The following is a 25,393-nucleotide window of genomic DNA, read 5'->3' as shown; positions in this document are numbered from 1 at the left end:
TTTATCATTGATTGGTTACCCGTATTAACCGCAGTCGTGTCAAAACATATCGCCTTGATGTAACTAATAATACCCCATTGATTTAACGTTGACAAGATGGTTGCTGTTTGATTTTCTGCCGATCCACTATTCATTTTTGGAACTCCAAGTAACTGCTCAGTACCAAAAGCAGTCAAAATAATCGGTAATCGATCCACAAATTTCGATTCAGAAATGTCATTCAGTATTTTCCCATCCCAATGCACGACATATTTATCATGAGCTTTGAAGTTATCTTTTAGTCCTATAGCAATGTCTTTTCGTAAGAGCATGCGAGTTCGTTGAATTGTTCGATAACTAAGAGTTGTATCTTCTATATTAACACCAACACGATAGAACTGGAGCAATAATGAACATCGCATTTCTACTACTAACATTAGCTCTGTCGAGTGCTGAGATAAGCTCTGGAGTTAGAATATTTATTTTTGCTCGTGTTGTCGGTATTTGAGGCACATACTCTAAATCTGAACCGAAATTTGTAGCTTGACTTAATGTAAGGGTTGAAGATGACTCTGATTCCTCACTTCGAACAATCTCATGGCTGGTTGAGGGTTGATTCAAATCTAAAATAAGCGTTGTTATTTAATTAATAGAAGCAAAAATATGGAACTCATTCATTTTGTGACAGGGAATCTGAATTCCCGCGCGGGGCTAGTGTCACTGTTATCTTGTCGCCGTGAGTAGGGACTACTCCGTACCTTCTGAGCGTGAGTAGCTAGTTGTAAGACTCGTCACCGGGTCGTACGGGTCGCTAAGTCCCCACCGCTGTTCCCCAGAAAATCTAAGCGGGAACGAGATAATGGGAAAATTCGAGAACCTGAGAGAGAGGTTATAAAAGAGCCGGCGAAGACCAAAACAGCACCTTTTGGCGGACGAGACTTGTGGTAGTACAGTGCCCAGTGATTTACCATCAAAATAACATAATTTGTACGAGAAATAATTGTGATCGAATAGACGAGGAAAAGGAATTTACGGACTCGAGAAGCTGAAGGAAGAGCTGTTTGCTAAATTTCACTTGCTCTGGGATAATTCCATCGTTGGCTGAAATAATTGGAACTTCAGGTAAATTGGTTATTTAGGCCCTTGTATTTCAATTAGGCGGAATTAACCAATATAAGTTTTACTGAAATTAAAATTAAGCGTCTCGAATAGTCTATACATAATTTTCAAATTCCAATCGGGTTAAGTTTGCCAAGGTCATTTAGAAATTAAGAAAATAGAATTAAGAATAATTATCAAATAACTGTTATCAAGAAATTAATTAAAATAAATTCGGTCTTTTTGTTATAAATATTCAAAATTAGTTAACAATTAGTTTAGAAAATTTGGTAAATTCGGAAAAGTGCGTAGTTCAGAATAAAGGTCATTTATAGTTGTTTGTTAAATTCTTGGAAATTGTGGAAATATAAATTAAGGCCGTTTGGCTAAATTTAAGGAAACAATTTTAATTATGTAGTTTGATGAAATTTGGGAATAAGTAAATTATTAAAGGAAAATTGTCAAAAGATATTTAGTGAAATTTAATTGAAAAATTTTGATAGAATTTTGGAATTAAGAAATGAATAATTTAGAAAACCGACAAGTGTTAAATTTTGTGAGATTGATAAATTTTGTATTGAGAATTGTTAGGAAAATTTAATTGTTAATTGGAATTAAAATTGAGAGAATTAACACATTGAATAAAAGTTAGAGAATTTGAGTTAGCGTCCGGTGGACGAGGTAGTAGATAAGTAAGGAAAATGAGTAAGGAAATCCGTCAGGTTGACGTAAAATTAGGTTTTAATTGAGAATCCGTCAGGTTGACGTGAAATTTGGTTTAATTGATATGCCGTCAGGTTGACGAGGAAAATTGATATGCCGTCAGGTTGACGAGGAAAATTTAGAATTAAGATTCCGTCGGAGTGACGAGGTCGGAGAAGTAGTTATTTAGGGATAAGATAAATTGGCAAGGGCCATTTAGCGTAGGTGAGAGGTTCTCACATTTAAGTTAGTTTATAAGGAAATTTGTTAAGTTTGAAATTTAAATTGAATAAATCATTTATATTTTTCTAATAATTTCTCTCAGTTTTATTCGCAGCCTTTCTCGGACTTCTCACGACCCTGTCCTTTCCTTCTCATGCTCCTCCGGTTTCTGGGACACCGTGTCTAAAATCCCAGTGGCGCCCTTTCTAAAGAGGAAAGGGGTAGCTAACTGGACCTGGGCTAAACCCCATGGTTACAATTTTGACATCAAATAAGGAACACAAAGAGTTTTTTATTTATCATCTACGAACATATTGACATTTATGATATAATTAATTATAAAAACAATAATATACTTTATTATTCATAATTTATAATCAATTTAATTTATTTTCAATTCTGATTAAAATTTATAATAATTAAATGTTGTAAATACTCACGACTTTCATCTACTTCCATCGTATTCATAGTACTGTTTAATTTATTTGGGTTATTTGAAAGAATTTCTTTCCGGGTATCACTTTTTTGATTTGAATATAGTTCACGAATATCATTATCAAGCAGTTTTATTGATTTTTGATCTACAATATCAAATAATGCTTTGATTTCATTCTGAAATATTATTACATTTTTGTTTTGGGCTGATGATTTTTTCGCACAAAAGATTTTTGCAATTTCAACCATCGGTTATGATAGCGAAGAATTTTTGTATTACATTAGTTGATCCACTAGTCGGAATCTGGTTGTTTTTCCATAGTTCAATAACTTGATCAGTTGCATTTTTAGCACTTTGTTTGATAGAACATTTTAACACTTTGAGCTGATAAAAAAAAACACTCATAACCTCTTTCACTGTTGGCGACTTACGTTCTGAAATTTTTTGCATGGGTTTTCCGATCAAATGAATTTCCTTATACATATTTTCGATAAATATATAAATTTATGTAGTGACCGCAAAATTTGTAAATATTTAATCGTTTTATCATATATACAAGATCATAACTTGTGGAAACACTAGAAATGCTGTAGAAAATGTAAACAAATAAAAACAATATAACTATAAAGAAAAATGTAGGTGGCGCTAGTTCACAAGGGAAACAGAGTAAATTGAATACAAAACAAAAATTCTCTACAGAAGAAATTTTCCCAAGGACAATATACAGCTGTAGTGGAAAAATTTTTTAAGACGTTTTGAAGACGTTATAAAAAAACAACAAGATCGTGATTTCTAATGATAAAAAATAAAAAGTTTGGAATTATTGAATAAAAATTTTGAAAACAAAAATCAAATAATACTTACATTAAAGACAAAAAATGAAATTTTCTCAAAACTGATAGATTAAATTGAAATTTTTCGATTATTTAATCAAAAACTCTTAAAATCGATATACATGAAAGTTTGATGATGAATATCTTTTGAATGATTAATTTAATCGCCAAAACATAAGATACCATTTTTATAGAGCAGTTAATTTGCTACAAAAATTTCTATTGCCCATTCAATAATAGCAATTTCTTGTCGAGTTATAAAATTCATAAATAAAAGTGACATTTGACTTAAAATAATCAATCTTAAATCTTCAATATTAGTGAAATGGTGAGGTTTACGGAAAAAACATGATACCTTTTTTGTAGAGCATTAAATTTCCTACAAAATTCTTAAAAAAATTTTTTCTGTACGACCAATTAATGATGAGGAATGAATTTTTTTCTATTGGACTGAGAAAAAAATGAAAAACTGCGACGCGGAGGATCTTCCTATTAAAATTAAGAGTTCATATTTGGTGAGAATTTTTTTAAGGTGCCTATTAACCCATTTTTCCGTATTAATTGTAAAAAAAAAAATAGTTGATTTTTTTGACCCACCCTAATATATATATATATATATATATATATATATATTAAGCCATCCTGATCGACTTTGTCCGATGTACATAAGAAGCATTTTGGCGTTTCCATGCAGTTTTTGGACTTGGGGTTTTCTCTGCCACATTTATAGCAACACTTACTTCTGTCAGGTCCCGTACAGTTTCTTGTTTGGTGCCCAAAACCAAGGCATTTAAAACATCGGGTTACTTTCGCAGCTGAGCGTATGCGACAAACGGAGATGCTTCTTGTCTTTTATGAAGTTGGCTAATACTTCGATCTTGCTACCGAGCCTCTCCAATGGCGACTGTTGGCCAGTGGCGGTCGGTCCAGAGTTAGTCCTTCCTCTGTAGGTTTAAACAGTGACGGAAAAGGTCCTCCACTTTTTAGAGGAACTTTCATTGGCTATCTATCTTCTTCCATCTGGGCTATTTTCGTGCTCCCTGTAGCATTTTTAGATAGCGGAGCCATGGGGTCCACTCCCCTGTCCGAATAACGGTCACTTGATAACGACGAGTTCAGGCCCGTTTGCACGCCTTCCCTCGCCGGTATTGGGGTATCCATCCCTTGTACTGTAAACAATGCTTGAAATTGTTGTGACATTTTCATATCATCTTTTGCTAGGTTTTGGTCCACCCCGAGTATTTTATTTCCGCTATACCTGATGTATTTGGCGCGCAGACATGTCCGGCATTTCCCTATCCGCCATCTGGGGAGGCGCCCGAATTTAAATTTTGAATAAAATTTAAACCCATTCGAACCGGTTCATTTTGAGAAATCTCAGAAAAATTAAAAAACAATTTTTTTTCATTTGGGGTCTTTTTGGAATAACTTTTAAATGGCTCAACCGATTGGTTCAAAAATCTACTTTGCTTTTAACATCAAAAAACCACGTCAATCGCTGCGAGCCCGGTCAAAATCGGTTGATTCGTTCGTGAATTATCATTGTCGAAAAAAAAAAAAAAAAAACCGAACAAAATGTTTTTTCAGAATTACTTCAAAATTACTGGTTCGATCAATTTTAACTCGAATGTCCGTTCTGAGGCTTAAAAAACTGCGATGAACGCTTCCAACTGCCTGAAATTAATTATTTCATTCGAAGATTATTGCAGTTTCAAAATTCAAAAAATAGTGTTTTATAAAATTGCTATGAGACTTTTGAGCTCGAAGAGCTCAAAAGTATAGAGTAGCTTACTATTTGAGCTCGGAGAGCTCAAAATGATACAAATTATATTTTTAAGCTCAAAGAGCTCAAAAACTCATAAGTGCAATTGTTAACGCTTAGATATGGAATCAGCGGGAAGTTGCATGGATGGCCATCAGCGTCAACTGTTCGTCCGATTTTTTTTATAGTTCCTTGTATCTCTATAAAGCAAACGAAAGACAATGACTGAATATATGATGGTGCTCGTTTTTTTAATGCTCCAAAAATGAAATTTAGAATAAAAAAAATAATAGTAAAGGTATGAATTTTGAATCATTTTAAAAAAATTGTGTTCTTCTGGCAAATATTTGTTTTATTATGAAAGGAGCTTTTTAATCATATTTCTTCTAAATCAAAAGGAGTCAATTCCAACAATTGTCTGATTTTATAAAGAATAACACACATATAGATATTTAGTTGACACAATTTGTATAAACATTTCAGGATGGCGATACTTTAACTGAAGTTGAAACAGAAATCAATGTACCAACACAGGTCATCCATTTTCTTCAAGCCAATGATAAAAATCAATCAGCGATCGCAAGAATAAATGATGTGGATGATACTGTAGATTTATCACGTCACTTAATAACTGATTCAACTCCACAAACTGAAGAATCCATCAAGACCAAGTGGAAGAAAATTGTTGGAGAAGATATTGATATTCTTGTAAGTTTGTATGAATTGAGTCAATTCACATCTAAAGTAATATTTATGATTGTTACGTTCTGAAAAATCAGTTTTTTAGTTAAACGGTTTTCATCAATTATTATCCAGGTTGGCCTCATTAGGGAGTTAATAAACCCCAGGTGGGCCCGCTGCAGAGCACTCTCTTAATTTATAGTTATTTTATAAAGGTTTTGATTCTAAAAGAATCACCAAAATTTCGTTAGCGAATATATATTCAAAAAAACTTGAGCTCAGCCTATGACGTTCGTCGGCTGACTGCCTTAAGTTGACTGCTCTAGATTTGCATCCAGAGTAGAAAGAATTATATCAATTTAATCAAGTCGGCAACGTTGTATCTCAGGTTACTCTAGAGTAGTCGGCGAAGTCCGGCTCTCACGATGTTTAGACTGGAGCCCGGCGACTCTCGTATCAGAAGCGATTTTCGTTACTTCGCTGACTATGAATTTTATTCATCACCAGCGAAGCAATTATAATTTTGAAAATAAAAATTAACAAGAATATTTTTAAATTAGCGAGAACGTTACACCTCCCAACTTAAAATAGTTGCAGCGCTGACCGAAAATCGGTGCGACTTCAAATAAAAAAAGGCTATTCGGCAGCACGAATGAAAGTAGATTTCATTAGAAAGAACGTAAAAATCTAAAAATTACATGGATTGGATACGAAATGAGCGTAGCTAACTCATTATTGATCATTTTCAAACTTAACATACTTATTCCACAGATAAATACGAAGGTCATGTTCTAAGATGAGCTTTGTTGTTTAATTTTCATCTTCGGATCATAAGTCTTTTTTGTGTATAAGGTTATACGCAGATAGATTTTTCAAAAAAAAAAAAATCGTTTTTTTTTTTTTTTTTTTTTTTCATTTTCGGAATGTACATATATTGGAGTATATTCTCTGAAAATTTGTCCGATAAATACTATCGGAGATATACATGAATTTGTAAGGCCACGTCAGAGTGTTAGAAAATAGGGCCAGTAAGAACTGGACGAGCAGATGCACGCATGAGGCGCGCTACCTGAGACCCTTTATTCTATTGTTTTCTTGTAGAATACGAGTATAATAGTTAGGTATACAAAAGACTTGAAGGTTACATGCAGTTATATGATAATCTAAAAGAAATATTTCGTCAGTCTAAATTGTTCTGCTACGTTGTAAAGTCGTGTGTTCAGTTCAAACTTACTTGTGAATTTTGTGTTTTATTGTGAATTTTATTTAAACGTTAAAAAATACCTCGTAAATGTTCGACATCTCGTAGAAGTACCGAAAATGTCCAAATATCTAGAAAAAAGAAGAGAAAACAGACTTTTAATCCAAAGACTACTGAAACGGATGAAAGTAGTTTTAGTGCGTCTGCTAACAAGAGTCAAATTTTGGTCATAAATTAAAAAATTCAACTCTTTAAGACGTTTCTGAACAACGTTTCCTCAGTAACTGTACTCACACGCACTGACTAAATTCCATATAAAAATCGTCCACCGATGGTAACTTAACTCACAAATTTTTCTAACTACTAAATTTCTCCGAATTAATAATCACCTTAATTCCCAGATTTTCAAATTCTCTTAATTCACAAAAATTAACGCCTAACATTTATCTAATACAAAATAACGACTCACTAATTTAATTCATTACTCAATTTACTCTTATTTAGTTCATGACTTTGATTCATTAATCAATTTTCTTATATAAACTACTTTAATGAAATTCAACCCACCGAACTAAATTTGGTTTTACAAAATCCTCAATTTCAACTACTGCGACTTAACGCGTCTCCTTCAACCTTCAACTACGAAAATTTTCAGAAAAACCTACACTATCTGATTTTAACTTGCACTTTTACTATTTAAATACTATTTAATACTATTTTAATACTATTTAAAATTTTATCGTGATAATTTTAAATAAAATAATTTAATTATGTCAAAAGACTTGTAACTAAATAATAAATGACCTTGACGAATAATTTGTGCCTAAAAGAATTTACTGATCTACAAGTAACGCCTGAGACGGTAGCGATCATTAATTGACGAAAATTGATTACAATCATTCCAGCCTCTCAATTTACTAAATTAAGTTTACGCCTAAAACAATTGTAAAAATACCTGAGACTTGGCGGGATCAGGGGCTCGCTGGTCTCACTAGTCTCCAATGACTTGACTCACTCCAAATAAAGGGTCTCCAAATTCCAGTCTATACATTGGCTTTCTTCCGGATTATACTGAATCTCGATGACAAAATTATCACACGGCACTTCATTGACTCCAACTGGTTTTTCCAAAAAAACCACTCTCTCAAAAAGCGTCACTGACATAAAAAGTCTATTTTCGGAAATATTGATTTCAGCGACTTATAATAGACCACGTCAAGTATGAAATTGATTACGTGCTGAAGTTATCAGAGTGGTAATTTTACCAAATTGGAAAATTACCGCTAACCTAAGAACACCAACTTTGTGGCCTTGTCATAAATTATGATGTATTTTTCTTTAAATTGATCGTACAAGAAATTTCGAAGTAATTCAGAAAAAAGACTTTTCGGTTTCTTTCGACAACGATAACTCACAAATGAATCAAACGATTATTATCTAATTGGCGCCAATCGACGTAGTTTTTTAATGGTAAGAGCTGATCAGTTTTTTAAATCGATCAGTGAAGCCGTTTCAAAGTTATTCCGAAAAAACCACATTTGGAAAAAATTTTTTTGTAGTTTTTTGGAAATTTTTTAAAATCTACCATTTTGAATATGTCCACATCGTGTTTAAAATCTAAATTCGGTTAATCCCTTCCGAATGGTGTTAACTGCGATGAAATTGGTCAAGCCGTCCAAAAGTTATGAGAGGGCCACATCCATACACACACACATACCTACAGACATACATACTTACGGATATCATCACGAAAACTTTCAGGGAAGCTTGCTAGGATCTCAAAACGTCGAGATCTGATACGAACTCGAGTTTTGAAAAACGGAGTGAAACTAATAACGACCCGATTTCTGAAAATTTTTAATTTTCTTAGCGTAAAGTTGAAAAACAATATACATAACAAAGAATTGAACGCCATAAAACAATTTTTTTGTCCTTTAGCGGTGACAAATTGTAAAACTTATTCCATAATCCATTGAGCTAACAGCGATTCAACCCACGAATCACCTTTCTCGACGATACTTACTCATCCTGGTTTGCACTGAAGCTCCTTGGGGTTGTCATCGGCTTAGGATGGTACACGTCAATCGACCTTCGGCTTTCGTGTTGAACTGTGGCACTGGCCGGATAATGGCGGATTGTCAAAATAATTGACGGATATAGTCTCGCCTCTACCATAATGTTCAGGTACAACTACCACCTCGTGGATCACGTCGAACAATTTATAGACAAAATCAAAACGAATAATTATATTTTTGCGTCAAATCAGCCAAAAATTAAAAAAAATGGTCTAATCAAAAGAATAATTGCTGTGGTGGAGTAAACACGTGCGTTTTACACAAAGGTAAAACGTGTATGTAGAAAAATGCTTTTTTGTTCCTTTTCCCTTTTTTCTTATATTTGTTGCAAGCAGCTGTCTATAAATATCAACAGATGATACCGTTCGTCCCCTTATCAAATGATCGACAGTTGTAATTAATTTTTGTATGATTGTCTTATTAGCGGGCTCGGCAGCCACCGATATAAATCTTTTTCCGACGCAGTCGATTTATCATTGACTGAGCAGTCCATCGTCGCAAATCTCCTGTCGTGGTTTCTTTGAGTACCATTTTCTCGTCGATGTTGCGCGTCGGTGATCTTCTTGTTCAATTTGCGAATCGCGTGATCGTCGTCGTCTTTTGAAATAATAAGTCTTTAAGTTAAGTTATGACTACTTATTTCTAATTAAATCTAGGTTCGTTTAATTAAACTCACACGTCATCGAGATTAGGTGATTTTTGCTGTTTCGCGAGGGTGACACGGTTGCAACGAATTCATTAAGATCGGTTTATAGTGAAAAAAATTAAAAAAACGGTAGACCCTGAAGGTCATCCGTGCATCTTCCCGCTAATTTCATATCAGATGCAGTTCTCATAAAACTGCACTAAAGACGAATTTGAGCTCTCCGAGCTCAAAAATACAATTCATGCATTATTTGAAGTTCCTTGAGCTTAGAGACACAACTTTACTATGCTTTTGAGCTCTTCGAACTCAAAAGTCTGATTAATCTTCGATACAACACAATTTTTCAAATTTTTAGACTGCAGTAACTTTTGAACAATTGAATTGATTTTTACACGGTTGGAAGCATTTGGCGCAATTTTTTAAGCTCTATAACGAATCTGTAAGTTTAGTTTGATCGAACCAAGAATTTCGGATCAATTCTGGAAAAACACTTTTTTCGGTTTTCTTTCGCCAACGATAACTCACGAATGAATGAACCGATTTTGACCGGACCAACGGTGATCGACGTGATTTTTTAAGGTAAAGATTTGATTAGTTTTTGAAATCGATCGGTAGAGCTGTTTGAAAGTTATTCCAAAATATGTCAGAGTTATGTTGAAAAAATCCTTGTATCCAAATATTTCGTCGAGGATATCTCTCGAACCAATCGACTGATTCTGACGTTGTTGACGTCGATCGACGCAGTTTTTTGAGCTCGAAAAATTCTTCCATTTCCTCCAAAACGATCCGAAAAGAATTATCGAATTTATGTGAAAAAAAAAACACTTTTTTTGGTTTTCTTCCGTTCACGCTATCTCTCGAATGAATCAACCGATTTTGACCGGATTAGCGGTGATCGACGTGGTTTTTCAAGCTTAAGAGCGAATTCGTTTTCAAATTTGATCAGTGAGGCCGTTTAAAAATTATTCCAGAATAACTACTTTCAAAAAACAATTTTTTCCGATTTTTTTTTAGATTTTTCAAAATTCCTTAAAATCTATGGGTCTGAATAGATTCAAATTTATAGGAAATATAAGTTTGAGGGAACTCTTTAGAACGCCGTTTGGTAGATTCCGATCGGTTCAATCGTTCAATAGTTATAAGTGATGTACACACACACACACACACACACACACACACACACACACACACACACACACACACACACACACACACACACACACACACACACACACACACACACACACACACACACACACATCGCGGGAGTGGTCAGGGAAGCTTCCTGAGACCTTAAAACGTCGTGATCTGATGAAAACTCGATTTTGGCAAAAGGGGATGAAAACAATAACTTCCCGATTTTTGAAAATCTTCGATTTTCTTAGCGGGAAGATAAAAATAGCAAAAATTATCGAAAATTTCAATGAAAATTCAAGAGACAGAAGGCGCTATCAGCGGCCTTTTTCAATAGAAAATAACAAAATCTGTTCAAATTTACAGATTGCGCACATAAGAAAATCTACCGTAGGTAGCGGTCTTGGAATAAGCTTGGAAGGCACTGTCGATGTGGAAAACGGAAAAGAAGTAAGACCTCATCATTACATTCGATCAATACTTCCAGAAGGCCCTGTTGGAGTAAGTGGCATATTGCGATCGGCGGATGAGTTATTAGAGGTAATCGCCAATGAAACATATCAAATATTTACGTTAAAAATAAGTTTTATTTCTCTTTGTTTGTGCCACTCCAATATCTGCTCATTCTCTGTAATAATTCAAATTTCTCTTATTATTACAATTTTTTTAGTAAATATATTCTCTACTATGGTTTTAGATTAAGTTACTTAATGAATTGTAGATAAGTTATCTCTAGCAACAATTGATATTGAGATCTAAAAATTTTTTTAATACATATGTATCTTGAAATTATTCTGATCATACTTTTTTAAACAATAATTAAACTGGAATTTTGATTCATCTACCGTAGAAGGGACATAGTGACTTAATAGATACAGAATACAGTAAACGAAAAATCGGTATGGACCAGTTAGCTGAAATGGTAGAGCAACTGACACGACTTCGGAAAAATTTGGGTTCATATCCCAGCCTAAGCTATCCGAATTTTTTCTCAAATATTTTATAGGGTCCTATTGAGAAGATTCTCTTATAATTTCATCTTAATTCTTACCTCCCTGAATCCTGTTACCTGAATGTGAGTCGCTTTAAGTAAAAATTAATCCGCGAGTCCCATCCTTTCCTGCTTCCGGTTCAAATCTAGGACATATCGCTTCTTGAAAGATGCCCGCATACATAAGATCCTTTGTAGTGGTCAAGTGCCTCATTATTATCCTGATCACCAGGTTAAGCTGGATCTTCTAAGCATAATAAGATCTGAGCCAACTGACTGCAAAGGCTTCTCATGGAGGTTGTGAGTGTGTCGTAAACCCTTTGCTTTAAGCCACAGTTTCGTGAACCTGTTATAGGTCTATCGATCTATTAGGCTATTAATAAAGTAACAGGACATAGGTTTAAGGCTGATGAGGAACGTACATGTGTGGCAAGCACCGTTCCTGGCCGAATTATCAGCAATCTTGCAATCTATGATTTCTCTGTTACTCGAGACCCAGATGAGATTGATACAGCTGGTTCTCGCCAGCTACTCTAGACACTCTATGCATTTATTAACCATCCTGGAATTAATTGCAACTGACGATCGAGATCTGAGAGCTGCTCGGCTATTACTACATATGTTTTCGTTCCTGCGATTGGAGTTGATCATATGTTTCATGCAAGTTCGAATCGCATGTATCTCTGTTTGAAAAATTGGAGTAGTATGTCCTGGTCTCATTTCTTATAAGGGTAAATACAAGACCCGCGTGTATTTTTCATTCCTTACTATCGGTCCTTGAGACTTGATACGATTGGTGGTTGATTTATTAAATAAATCTGGGGTAATTAATTATCAATTATATTAATTACGAATTGAATTAGCAAACGGTTCAGGGTCTCGTTTCAAATTCCATGGATTCGCCTCGGCTAAATCAGAATAGAATTGCTAACTCAATTATACCTCGAACCGGTCTCACAACTAAACCTACGAAACCAATACTTAATGTAGTCGATTCAATATGCCGTTCTCGTGGATGGTGGATGCTTCCTGAATGAACTGGAGTAGGCCTGGTCTGGAGTTGATTGTCCCTCGTGAATACACTCTATCTCAACTGGATTGGAATGTAGTAGCACAAATACAAATAACACACTGAATTTATATCTGAATAATTTTTTTTATTGACCAAACTTGATGAAATAAACTACTATTATACTACTGGTACCTTACTGGTAACATTCACTCATAACTAGGAGTCAATCAGCATTTTACATGATACTGATTGATAAGATTTACCGGTTGTTAACTGAACCGTGATAATGTTATTCAAACTATTTTATAGGAGATAGGCAAACTCGAAATGATTTAATTCAAACAATTTTATAGGAGATAGGCAAACTCAAAATGAGCAACAATTCGGAGATTATTGATTCAAAACCATATCAAACAGTTTTATTACAAAAACTGGCAAAAGCTGGGTCTCAATAATTCCGATTGTATAAGGCAATACTAGACCATACCGGTCATTGCTTGTAAGTGCGTATCCCTTAACGGCTCTACTAGACGTGCTGCTGACCGCACGCGTTCCCGTGCTTATATATCCTCGGTTGCCATGTTGGTGCGTTACCGAACTCTCCCGAGTGGAGCCGAACTACGGTGCTCGTCAGCATCGTAACAGACTAAAGGGTCGACCCTTTCGTTACTTCCAGTGTGGTGGAAGAGGGATGACGTCACTTTCAGGCAGACGTTATTAACGTCTTCGTGAAGAGGTGTCTTCGTTCGCCCTTGTATTGGCTGCCGCCATGCTCCTTGTTACTTGGCGTTTACTTGTGCACAACAAAAATAGATGTAAATTCTCCATTACATCAAAGATGTAGGATATAAAATTTCATTCTTCATTATGTGCAATAAACTGGGCCCAATAAGATCATCAGTGCTTACTTACGATCACATGCACGTGACAACCGTCACTGACCACTTGTAGAGCGCAGAATCAACCACCACTAACGCTTGATCGACTAGCAATCTTCGGAGTTTCTCAACGCAAATACCAGAGGTTCCACTACGAAATCCCCCCAAGACATTATCATTGAACTTTCTACAAGTTTGCTGCTTCCATTTTTTCTATTGCTCTTGTCATTCACAAGGTAAATGCGAAAAAACGCGAATTTTATTGAAAAATTAAGTTTAAAGACCCTGTACTACCTCGCCAGTCCACGTTACGGCTCAGCCGCAAGGAACACTTTTGTAGAGCATTCAATCCAAAAATTGATCCGTTAATGGTTGAAACGATGCTATGAAATGCCACTGGGTTATATAAATTTAAAGATAAAAAAATCGGAGTATCTGTGTTTTTTTAATAGAAAATCGTTACACGCCTGGATCGAGCACTTAATACTTATATTAAGGGCCCAAAATTTTAAGGAATTTTTTTTGTTTTGGATAATTGCAACAAAATTTCACGATAAGACCGAAAAAAAAAAAGTTGAAAAAAAAGAGGCACCCTAATAAATACATATATAATTTTTTTAACTGACGTTATTTTTTAGGTTTACTCTATGTTCAGTGAACAGGCCCAGCCGCGATGAATTCGCTCTTGGGGGACTCCTAAAGTAATGAGTCGCACCTGACAACCGCTCGCTCCCGCAATTTTGAGCCAATCAGAAAATTCAACGCTTTAAATTTTCTGACGCTTGCGCAAACCGAGTTACTCTGACGTCACTAAAACGCCAGATGTATTGAATTTTTCTATTGGTTATCGGTGTCAACATCGATAGAACGAATTTTCTGATTGGTCGATCGCTCCGCTGACATGCGCAGTCAGCCTTCTTCCAGAAGCTGAAGGAAAAGAAGACTCATTATTTCAATTATCATCTTTTCAACCACGCTTTCATATAGTTGCCGCAACAAGAGAGTGTTCCTCGGATTTTTTCGGAACGGTTTTCCCTACTCTTATATGAACGTCATTGCGCATGCGCAAGTTGAAAGAAGTTTTCAACTGGCATTACTACGCGTATGGTAAATTTGAGTTTCTTGAAATTTAATATTTTTTAAACAGAGAGCGCTTGTAGATCATTCTTATTAAAAAACTGCTAAGATTTAAATTCTCGTATTTAAAGTGACAATTTTGTCTAATTTCTTAATCCTATTATGAATCAATTATTTTCAATGTATTTTTTTTTGTTATTAACTTGTAATAAATAATTATAACATTAAAATTGAATTCATAAATTAAAATGAAATATTAATGCTAACCTTAGATTCAAAAAGATGACAAAGTGTGATAAAAATAAAGACATCAACTAACAGAAAAACGGCGACAAGAACCAATTTCAATACCTAAGCGATGCGTTGCAAAGATACAAAGGTGCTAGAAAATAGTTTTACAAGCTACGTTAATATATGAGAGGAAAAATTTATTAAATTGAATAATAACATTTGAACTTTTAATGTATTTTAAAATATATTTAAATTTATGTAACATTACATAAATTGTCTTTACCAATATAAAAAAATAACTTTTGTTTTTGTTAAATTATACATACGGAACAAAACAATTTATACTTTTTTTTATGCATGCATAAATGACAATATAAAAATATTTTCACTTAAATTTTGCATTTACGTGATTATTAATGTTGAAAAAAGCCAAAATCATCAATTGACATCAAAAATCGCACGGACCATGACTAGAGAACTAGTCATGGTACTAACAAAAGTACGGACCTTAACGCGAGAGCTAGTGGAAAATTACTCTAATATAGTGGGAAATTAATCAAAATTGTTATTGGGCCGCTACCTTCAAAACCCCCACTCAGTCCATCGGAGCTGCCGGGCCAGTGAATTGACCGACTCCAATCCCCTCTCAAATCAACAGACTGTTTAAAAAGAGGAGCGAGGAGAGCTACCACACAGTCCACTTCTAACTACTGAGCGAAGCAGAAGAAGAAGAAGAAGAAGAAAAAGAAAGAAGCCAATCGTCTACTGTAAGCGAGCAAGGCTTACTATACAGTGCAGTATTTTTGGATACCAAGCGAACAAGGCTTGTATATCCACGACTCAACAATCGGACAAACTCGGATCATCTCGGCTACACCAAAGGCTGACTAGCATCGTTAAATCAGTTCTTTTGAGAACTAAACTTTAAACAGTTCTTTTCAGAACTAATCAATTCTCACTCCCATTTTGAGAGTGAGAATAAGTCTTCTCAAGACTACTAAAGGCTCTTATTTAAGAGCGTGTGACTAACAAGACATCTCAGGACTACTACGTAGTCCAAAACAATCGGTCTTTTTCAAGGCCAACAAATTATTATATTTGTAAGAAAACCTACCCAAGTTTGAGAGAAGGTGCCGGTATTATAACCGAACATTTAATGGTCCCTCGAGCCGGATCTTCTCTCGGCTTGGGTAGTACTAAGTGACATCTCCAGACATATCTCTGACAGTGCGCAACATTTTTTTAAGATTGGGTTTCACTACTTTGCGCATTGCGGAGCACTAAGTGCTGCGGGAAGTTTTGTCACTGAAATCCTCAAGGATGTCAGCACTTCAGGCTAGATTGTCGCTGCAGCAGTCAAAGTACGCGTTCATCATGTCTCTGCAGAAGGAAGTTCAGGCAGAAACTCACCAATCATTCAACATTCACGTGGCCAAAGCAAAGCTGTTGATGCTCAAGACCAACTGGGAAAAGTTTGAGGCAGAGCACGAAAAAATCATCCTGTCTAAGGTCGAGATCCCACCAGACGATTCGTACATCAAGAACAACGCCTACGAAACGGCTATGCAATGCGTTGTTAATGTCCAAGCTACCCTGGAAGAGAGGATATCAGAATTAGAAGCAGCTAATCCTCCTAGTGGAACTAGTCTTGCCAACGCAAGTCTAACTGGAGGAGCAGCAGTCAGACCATCATCATTGCCCAAAATTCCGATTCCACCATTTTCTGGTAACTTCGGAGATTGGAGAGCCTTCTCAGATTTGTTCGTTTCACTAATTGGTGAAAACACAGCCATCTCAAATGCAGAAAAGTTTGTCCATCTCCGAAATAGTCTCTCTGGAAATGCCGCAAGTCTCATCTCCAACATCAAGATATCAGCTGATTCTTTCCAAGTAGCCTGGGACATGCTAGTCAAGAGATATGAGAACAAACGACTTCTCATCGCAGCTCAACTAGATAAGCTTCTGCGCTTGAAAACGCCAGGAGTTCGGTCATCAGCAACTCTCAATGATCTTCTCAACGTCGTTTCTGAATCAACCAACTCTCTGAAAGCTCTCGGACTTCCAGTTGACCAGTGGGATTCAATCATCGTACATCTCATGACACACCATCTAGACTCCAAAACTCGCGAAGATTGGGAAATGCATCTTGGGTCATCAACGGAGTATCCATCTCTAGAACAGTTAACTGGTTTTCTAACTGGTGCTGCTAGAGCTCTAGAAAGCATCGAGGAGCAGTCCAAGACCGCTTTAAAAAGACAAAATCAGAAACGAGGACATCCCAACCAGCAAAGGTTCATCACGTCATCCCTGAGCAACCTGGAACGTCATCTCACCCAGAAACCAAGCCATGGGTAAAGGACTTAAATAACACCTGCAAGTACTGTGGCAAGAATCATTATCTTGCCTTCTGTCCAGACTTCTCAACAAAGTCAGATGCTGAGAAGCTTCAATTTGTGAAAACCGAACGGTTGTGCTACAACTGCCTCGGTAGACACAACTTGTATAAGTGCAGCAACACCCTGACTTGCAAACTCTATAAGGAACGCCATCACTCATTGTTACATGGTTTGTTTACAACGTCAAAGGAAAAATCAACACCTCCAACAGCCTTCTCTGAAAGATTATCATCATTGTCTCAACATTTCCAGACCAAAGACAAGCCAGCTCCACAATGACGGTGGCAGCCGTCATCTCGAAACCCACGCAGTCATCTCAAGCCAGGAAGACATCTCAGATCAAGAGCATCTCAAACTGATACAAACATCACCAAATATAACAAGTCATCTCAAAAGGTTACCATCAACAAATCATCTCAAACAATTGAAATATTCAAGTCATCTCAGCTAGAGCAATTGCCTACTCAGGCAAATAAGTCATCTCAACCAGAGCAATTGCCTGCTCAGGCAAATGCAATAGCTTTGTCAGCAATTAACACAAGAACTGCAGTAATCCTGGCCACTTGCAAAGTACTAGTAGTGTCTCCCAACATGAAAAATCATACAACTCGTCTTCTCATTGATCCAGGATCAGAATTGACACTAGTCTCAGCCAAGCTAGTTAAAGAAGCAAAACTTGACCAACTAGCCACTGTGATACCAATCCTAGGCGTGGGTAATCAGTTTTCAAGCAAAACTCTTGGTCAAACTAACTTAACCATTGAGTCTTGCATCTCACATAAACAAGTCCATCTCAGAGCACATATCCTGCCTCAAATCACTACTAAGATTCCATCAGTCTCCATCACAGACCAGCATTGGTCTCATCTGAGCAACCTAGAAAGAGCAGATCCAGAGTTCCTGAAGCCTGGACACGTTGAAATCCTCATAGGGGCTGATACTCTTAATCAAATACTAGAACCATCTCCAATAATTAAAGGGCAATCAGATGAGCCACTAGCTATTCACACAATCTTTGGATGTGCCTTTCTTGGACCAGCAGTATCTGAAGCACGAAATCTCCCTCTCAAGTCTCTTCATACTGTGACAAACGATGAGCTTCAAGACTTTCTCACAAGATTCTGGGTTCAGGAAGAAGTACCACATCAAACAAAACCATCTCTTAATTTAGCAGACGCGCAATGTGAAGAATATTACACTAGCACACTCTCACGAAACCAAGAAGGGCGCTACGTAGTGCGAATACCACTATCAGCTGAAATCTCTCAGTTAGGAGATTCCAGAGCCATCGCTTATCGGTGTTTGAAACGACTTCTCAAGCGTCTGGAATCTGACGGACTTCTCAAACAGCGGTATATGGACTTCATGCATGAGTATGAAACATTAGGCCACATGGTAGCAGTTCCAAAGGAAGCCCCTGAACCTAAACAAGCCTACTACCTACCTCATCATGGAGTTCTCCGAGAACAAGGTACTACTACAAAGCTCAGAGTCGTTTTCAACGGGTCATGTAAAACCACCTCACAAGTATCACTCAATGACATTCAGCATGCTGGTCCAAAAACTCAAAGAGATATATTTGACGTATTGCTGCTCATCAGACGTTTCAAATTCATCTTCATGACTGACATAGTCAAGATGTTTCGACAGATTCAAGTCCATCAGGATGATTGGGACTTACAACGAATTCTCTGGATCAACCAACAGAATGAAGTCCAAGAATATCAACTAAAAACAGTTACGTATGGAACTCGATCAACACCATACTTAGCTTGCAGAACATTATTCCAACTAGTGGAAGATGAAAAAGAAAGTTACCCATTAGCAGTTGATTCAATCCTAAAAGGCAGTTATGTTGATGACATCTCAGGTCGAGCTGACTCAATTGACCAGCTCAACACAATAGCTCAACAGCTCAACGGCATGTGCGCCTCAGCATGTCTTCCACTAGATAAATGGAAAAGCAACACACAAGAGTTTGTTATTCCTTCGACATCTCAATCCAGGGACAAGTCATCGCTTCACACGTTCGATGAATCACTATCAAAGGTATTGGGTCTCTCCTTCACATTCATCTTTCACATTCATCGGATCTTAATAATTATTTTTTAATCATTCTTACCCAAGTTCTATTTCAGTGTAAGTATTTAGCGCTGAGTATTAAATGAAAGAAACATTAGCAACGGCTAAAAAAATTAAATTCTGATCATTCTCCGATGGTGACAATGGTGCGTACGTCTCTAATATGTCCTGAAGCATCTGCGTTCGGAATGGTTTCATGTTAGCGGTGTTTATATTGTAACAGTTTTACCTGCTCAGGTTGGCCCCTAATCAATTTTATAAATAAACTAACGAAACTCACAAACAATATTATTATCAGGGCACCACCAGGATTTTTAATCACGGTTCCTGGAACCGGTCCAGAGCTGAGAAATCCTTTTCTTAGGGTAGAGAGAGTGGAGGAAGGTGCTGTTGAATAACAAAGATTTAATTGACAATATATCGATATTTATTAACAATAAAAATTAACAAAAGAAACGTTTATTAAGGATAAACTAAGATTCTCTCACACACTCACACTATAATTTATTAATACTTATAAACTACAGCCTAACTATCGGCTGACCGGGACAACTTAAAACTATAGCCTAACTGTCGGCTAACCAGGACCAACAAGTCTCTCTGCGCAAAGACTGCAGTGCGACAGAGACCGTCTAGCCTAACTATCGGCTAACCAGAACTAAACCACTTTTATAAAAGCCTAACTATCGGCTAATCAGGACCAACGAATTACTCTGCACAAAGACAAGAGTGTGACAGAGATCTTCTAGTCTAATTATCGGCTAACCAGAACTGACTTAACACTATTAACACTCTCTATCACGCATGATTCATACTAGTCTTCACACACATAACCTACACTTGTATGATTTTATTTTATAAATTTTATTTTATTTAAAAAACATTGAATTTAATTTAATTGAATCAGAATTTCTTAATTAAATTATTCAATCATTTGTATCAATTGAATAATAATTTTCAATTAACGATTCAATTCCAATTGTTATGTCGGACAGTAGTGAAGCTGGGGGGTGATACCGACATTACATGAATCTGTTTTACCAACAGAGGGTTCGTGTGCATGCTAAGTACCATTTGTCGATATGGGTGACCTATTTTACCGACAGTTTGAGGATATGGTCGAGGTTTTGCAGGTGGCGCTGGTGGTGAATTCCGCCGCCATCTTACTGTCCGCCATTTCCCCGCCATTTTTAAAATTTATCCGCCATTTTGAATTGTGAATCCGTCATTTGAATCCGCCATTTTGAATCCGCCATCTGGTGGCTGCTATCTGAAATCCGCCATTCTGAATCCGCCATTTTGAATTTGCTATCTGAAATCCGCCATCTGGTGACCGCTATCCGCCATTTTGAATTGTGAATTCACCATTTTGTTAAAAAATGCACCTGTGATCTAACCATCAATTATAGTTGCTTAGATCACAGGTGCATTTTATTGTTCATAATCTGAAAAGGTTTATATATTCAAACTGCATGTAGGACGAGTACATGCGAGAAGATACACCATCTGGTGAGGTTTTTGTCAACCTTAGGTTTAAGCCTGTTCAAGGTCATACGCAGTTTTCTTTGTTCTCCTGCGTAGTAGATGACGTCATCAGATAGGTTTGAACCTGTTCAAGGTCGCGTAACTGCGTAGTTTTCTTTGTTCTATTTCTAACTGCGTAGTAGATGACGTCATCAGACAGGTTTAGACTTGTTTTGTGAAAGGGGTGGGGAAATTTCCACGAACCAGATGACTCATTCTGTTCTAGAATTTTCTAACTGCACAGTAGATGACTCATTCTGTTCTAGAATTTTCTTACTGCGCAGTAGATGACGTCATCAAACCGGTTTCGAGGTAGAGGAGTGGGGGTAACTACGCAGTATTTTCTGCCTATATAAGCAGCTCGCTGAGAGCGTACTTCATAAAAAACGAAGTACATATCTCATGATTAAACAGTATTCAGTGTTATATAAAATATAGTGAAGTTTAGTGTTGTGAAGTACGCGAGTATAGTCCAGTGTGCAAAAACTATTGTGTGCATAAACTGTAGTCCAGTGTACCAAAAACTATCGTGTAAATTCAGTGTGTGTATAAACTATTGTGAACATAACCTATAAACAGTGTATATAACCTACAAACATTGTATATAACCTATAAAAGTGTACATAACCTATAAACAGTGTATATAACCTATAAACAGTGTGAATAACCTTCAATATTGTGTAAACAGACAGTAGTGAAGTGTGCGTCTTCCCAAGATGGCTCAACCTAACCTCATTGAGGCTCTCAAAAACTTGGTTGACACTATTGCTGTCTCATATGCTGATCTGTTAGGAGAGCAGCTCACTGATAAACATCGTCAAAGGTGTTTAAGGGTGTGCAATGAAACTATCCAGTACTTCAACACTATATTACTCGATCCTGGAACATCAATTCAAGTGAGACGAAGTGTTCAAGCATACATCAACCAACTCAACTGGTTTGCCGATCAGTTCTCCAGACTCGGTAACCTAGTTGTTGGTGGAGATCTTAACCAAGGAGTCAAATGGCGGGACTTGGAAAACGCTTTCGCTGGTAACATCCAGACTGGATGTATTATCAACCAGCATCACAAAGATCCAGGATCATTTCTCCAGGCCTCACGGGACATCGTCATCAACAAGGTGCAGAGTGTCTTGAGAGATCTGGCAGGGTTGAAAGTGAATGTTGAACTCTTTTGCACATTCCGGAAACATCAACAAGACATAGAAGAACGAAAATCTTTTGTCACCAAAAGTCGCGAGATTCTCCCTGCCACATCTCTTCAGGATTGGTTTAGTCAACATGTCTACGACAAATTACTACAAAGAATCGAAGATTTTGAACATGAGGGTTCTGGATGGAGTCTGCTTGGACCGAACAGCTTGATGGTGACTATGTCAAGATTCGCACCAACCCAAGTTGGAAACTCTACCTTCGTTAGATTGCCAAAGGATATTGTCAAGAAGAATGCGGTTACAAACATCCAAAATAAGGATGAGTTCTGCTTCCTATGGTGCGTCAATGCTGCGTTACATCCACCTGTTCTCAATCCAGAACTACCTGAAGAATATCAACACTTTAGCATCAGATTGAACTATGAAGGTATAGAATTTCCAATTAAACTTAATGACATTCCGAAATTTGAAAAAATGAATAATCTTAGCATTAACGTATACAGTATAGAGTCGGAATTTACGAGTAAAAAGTCTGAGAAAAGTGTTATTATTCCATTATATTTAAGTAACTCTGAATCAAAAATACCTGCAATTCATTTATTGATGATTAAAAAAAGTGTAAATTATACAGATAATTTAGATCATATTGAGTCAGTCTATCACTTTGCATGGATACATAATCTTTCCGGATTAATTACTAAACAAATAACTAAAGGTAAACATAAATTGTACTTTTGCGATCGTTGCTTGAATCATTTTAAGCATCAAAAAAGTTATAAAGAACATATATCTGATTGATTCAAATCTAACAAAGTCCGCATGGACTTTCCGAACGAAAAAAACCGAGTTTTGAAATTCAAAGATTTCAAATCTAAAGATCATGTACCGTTTGTAGTCTATGCAGATCTTGACTGCATACTCGAACCCCAGGGAGATGATGTCAAAAAAGTTCACAAGCATGTTCCACACAGTATTGCTTACTATGTACATTGTAGCTATGACAATACATTGTCTAAATTTGAATTGAACCGTTCTCTAGATTGTATCAACTGGTTTGTTAAACAATTAGAATCATTAGCTATTGACTTTGAAAAAATTTTAAAGAATCCCATCAAAATGAAACCTCTTACCAAAGAACAACAAGATAGGCATAATCAGGCAACTGTTTGTCATATCTGTGAAAAACCTATAACATCTCCTAATGATAAAGTTTATGATCATTGTCACTTCACCGGGAACTATAGAAACGCTGCTCATAAATCATGTAACGTTAATTATCAGAAATCTACCATTATCCCCATTGTCTTTCATAATTTATCCGGCTATGACTCACACTTTATAATTAAATCCTTAGCTACAGTATTTGAAGGTGAAATTTCATTACTACCGATCAATAAAGAGCGTTACATTTCTTTTACAAAATCAGTTAAAAATACTTCAGTCTCTTTAAGATTTATTGATTCATTTAGATTCATGGCTTCCAGTTTAGAGAAATTAGCATCATACCTTGATGATAGTGACAAGAAAATTACACAATTACACTACCCAGACCCTGATAAATTCAAATTAGCAACACGTAAGGGTGTATTCCCATATGAGTACATTGATAATATTGATAGACTTGATGAAAAACAGCTGCCTGATCAGGATTCATTTTTTCAAAATTAACCAACTCTACCATTTCTGATAATGATTATGCATTTGCTCAAGTAGTTTGGAATGAGTTTGATATTAGTACTCTCGGTGAATACTCAGATTTATATTTGAAAACAGATGTACTTCTTTTAGCTGACGTGTTTGAAAATTTTAGATTGAGTTGTTTCAAAACATACAATCTTGATGCCATACATTTTTATACAGCACCAGGTCTTTCAAACTCTGCAATGTTGAAGCATACTGAAGTAGAACTTGAACTGTTAACTGATCCTGAGATACTTCTTTTCATTGAAAAGGGTGTTCGTGGTGGGGTATCGATGTGTGCTAATAGACATGCTGAAGCTAACAACCGGTATATGGGCAAAGATTTTGATTCAAACAACCCCGAAACATACCTGATGTACTACGATGTAAATAATTTGTATGGCGCAGCGATGAGTATGTCTTTACCCCAGGGTAAATTTGAATGGGTTGAAAATGTAGATAATGTAGATCAGTTTTTCAATGATGATGAAAGTGTAGGCTACATCCTTGAAGTAGACCTACACTATCCTGAGATATTACATGATCTACACAAAGATTTGCCTCTCTGCCCTGAACATTTTATACCACCTGGCAGCAAACAACAAAAATTAACAACAACTCTGTATGATAAGACTAATTATGTAATACATTATAAGAATTTGAAACAATGTTTAGATTTAGGCTTAGAACTTAAGAAAATACACAGAGTCTTGAAATTTGAACAATCAGACTGGCTCAAATCATACATTGATAAAAATACTGATTGTCGAAAAATAGCGAAAAATGATTTTGAGAAAAATTTTTACAAGTTGATGAACAACGCGGTTTTCGGAAAGACAATGGAGAATGTTCGTAAATACAAAGAAGTTTGGTTAAGAACAAAGTGGGCGGGGCGTTATCAGGTATCAGACCTGATTTGTAAGCCAACCTTCCACAGCGTAACTGTATTTGATGAGGATATAGTCATAATTGAAATGAAAAAAGCTAGAGTTGTTTTTAACAAGCCAATCTATGTAGGCTTTAGTATCTTAGACTTATCCAAGACTTTTATCTACGATTTCCATTATAATTATGTAATGAAAAATTATGAAACGACATCTAAATTATTGTATACCGATACAGATAGTCTTATTTACCAATTTAATGTACCGAACGTATACGAAGACATCAAACGTGATATCTCAAGGTTTGATACCTCTGACTACCCACCCCAAAATGTCTTCAACATGCCGTTAGCAAACAAAAAGGTCCTGGGGCTTATGAAGGATGAGAACAATGGAAAAATCATGTCCGAGTTTGTGGGTCTCAGAGCCAAGCTCTACGCCTTCGAGATTCACAATCCTGAGAAGGAAAGAGATAGGATCAAGAAACGGGCAAAGGGTATCGGAGGATCTACCTTGAAGACAATCACGTTTGATGACTTCAAACGATGTCTGTTTGAAAACGTATTATTAAGAAAAGAGCAGTACATGATAAAAAGTAAAAATCATCAAGTACACACAATAAAGCAGGAGAAACTTGCTCTCAGTTGGGGTGATGATAAACGTCAACTTATTGAGGCTAGCACTGATACCCTACCATGGGGTTACAAGGGGCCAC

At 36.3% G+C, this 25,393-nt stretch overlaps 1 protein-coding gene across 3 annotated transcripts in view; it reads left to right on the top strand.

Moving 5' to 3' along the window:
* The window catches only part of LOC141529515 (patj homolog), a 769,735-nt gene that overhangs the window by 593,929 nt on the left and 150,413 nt on the right, over positions 1-25,393 (top strand). For all 3 annotated transcript variants that reach the window (XM_074246076.1, XM_074246077.1, XM_074246078.1), the window contains 2 exons: positions 5,516-5,740; positions 11,136-11,309. In XM_074246076.1, the coding sequence (XP_074102177.1) occupies positions 5,516-5,740; positions 11,136-11,309 (399 nt within the window). The remainder of the gene's footprint in view (positions 1-5,515; positions 5,741-11,135; positions 11,310-25,393) is intronic.

This window comes from Cotesia typhae, unplaced genomic scaffold (genome assembly GCF_013202065.1).
Source record: "Cotesia typhae breed Kobodo isofemale line unplaced genomic scaffold, CoteBio_Ctyphae contig_48, whole genome shotgun sequence".
Taxonomy (NCBI): Eukaryota; Metazoa; Arthropoda; class Insecta; order Hymenoptera; family Braconidae; genus Cotesia; species Cotesia typhae.
Note: the sequence above shows the minus strand (reverse complement) of the source record. Positions and strands in the feature narration are given on the sequence as shown.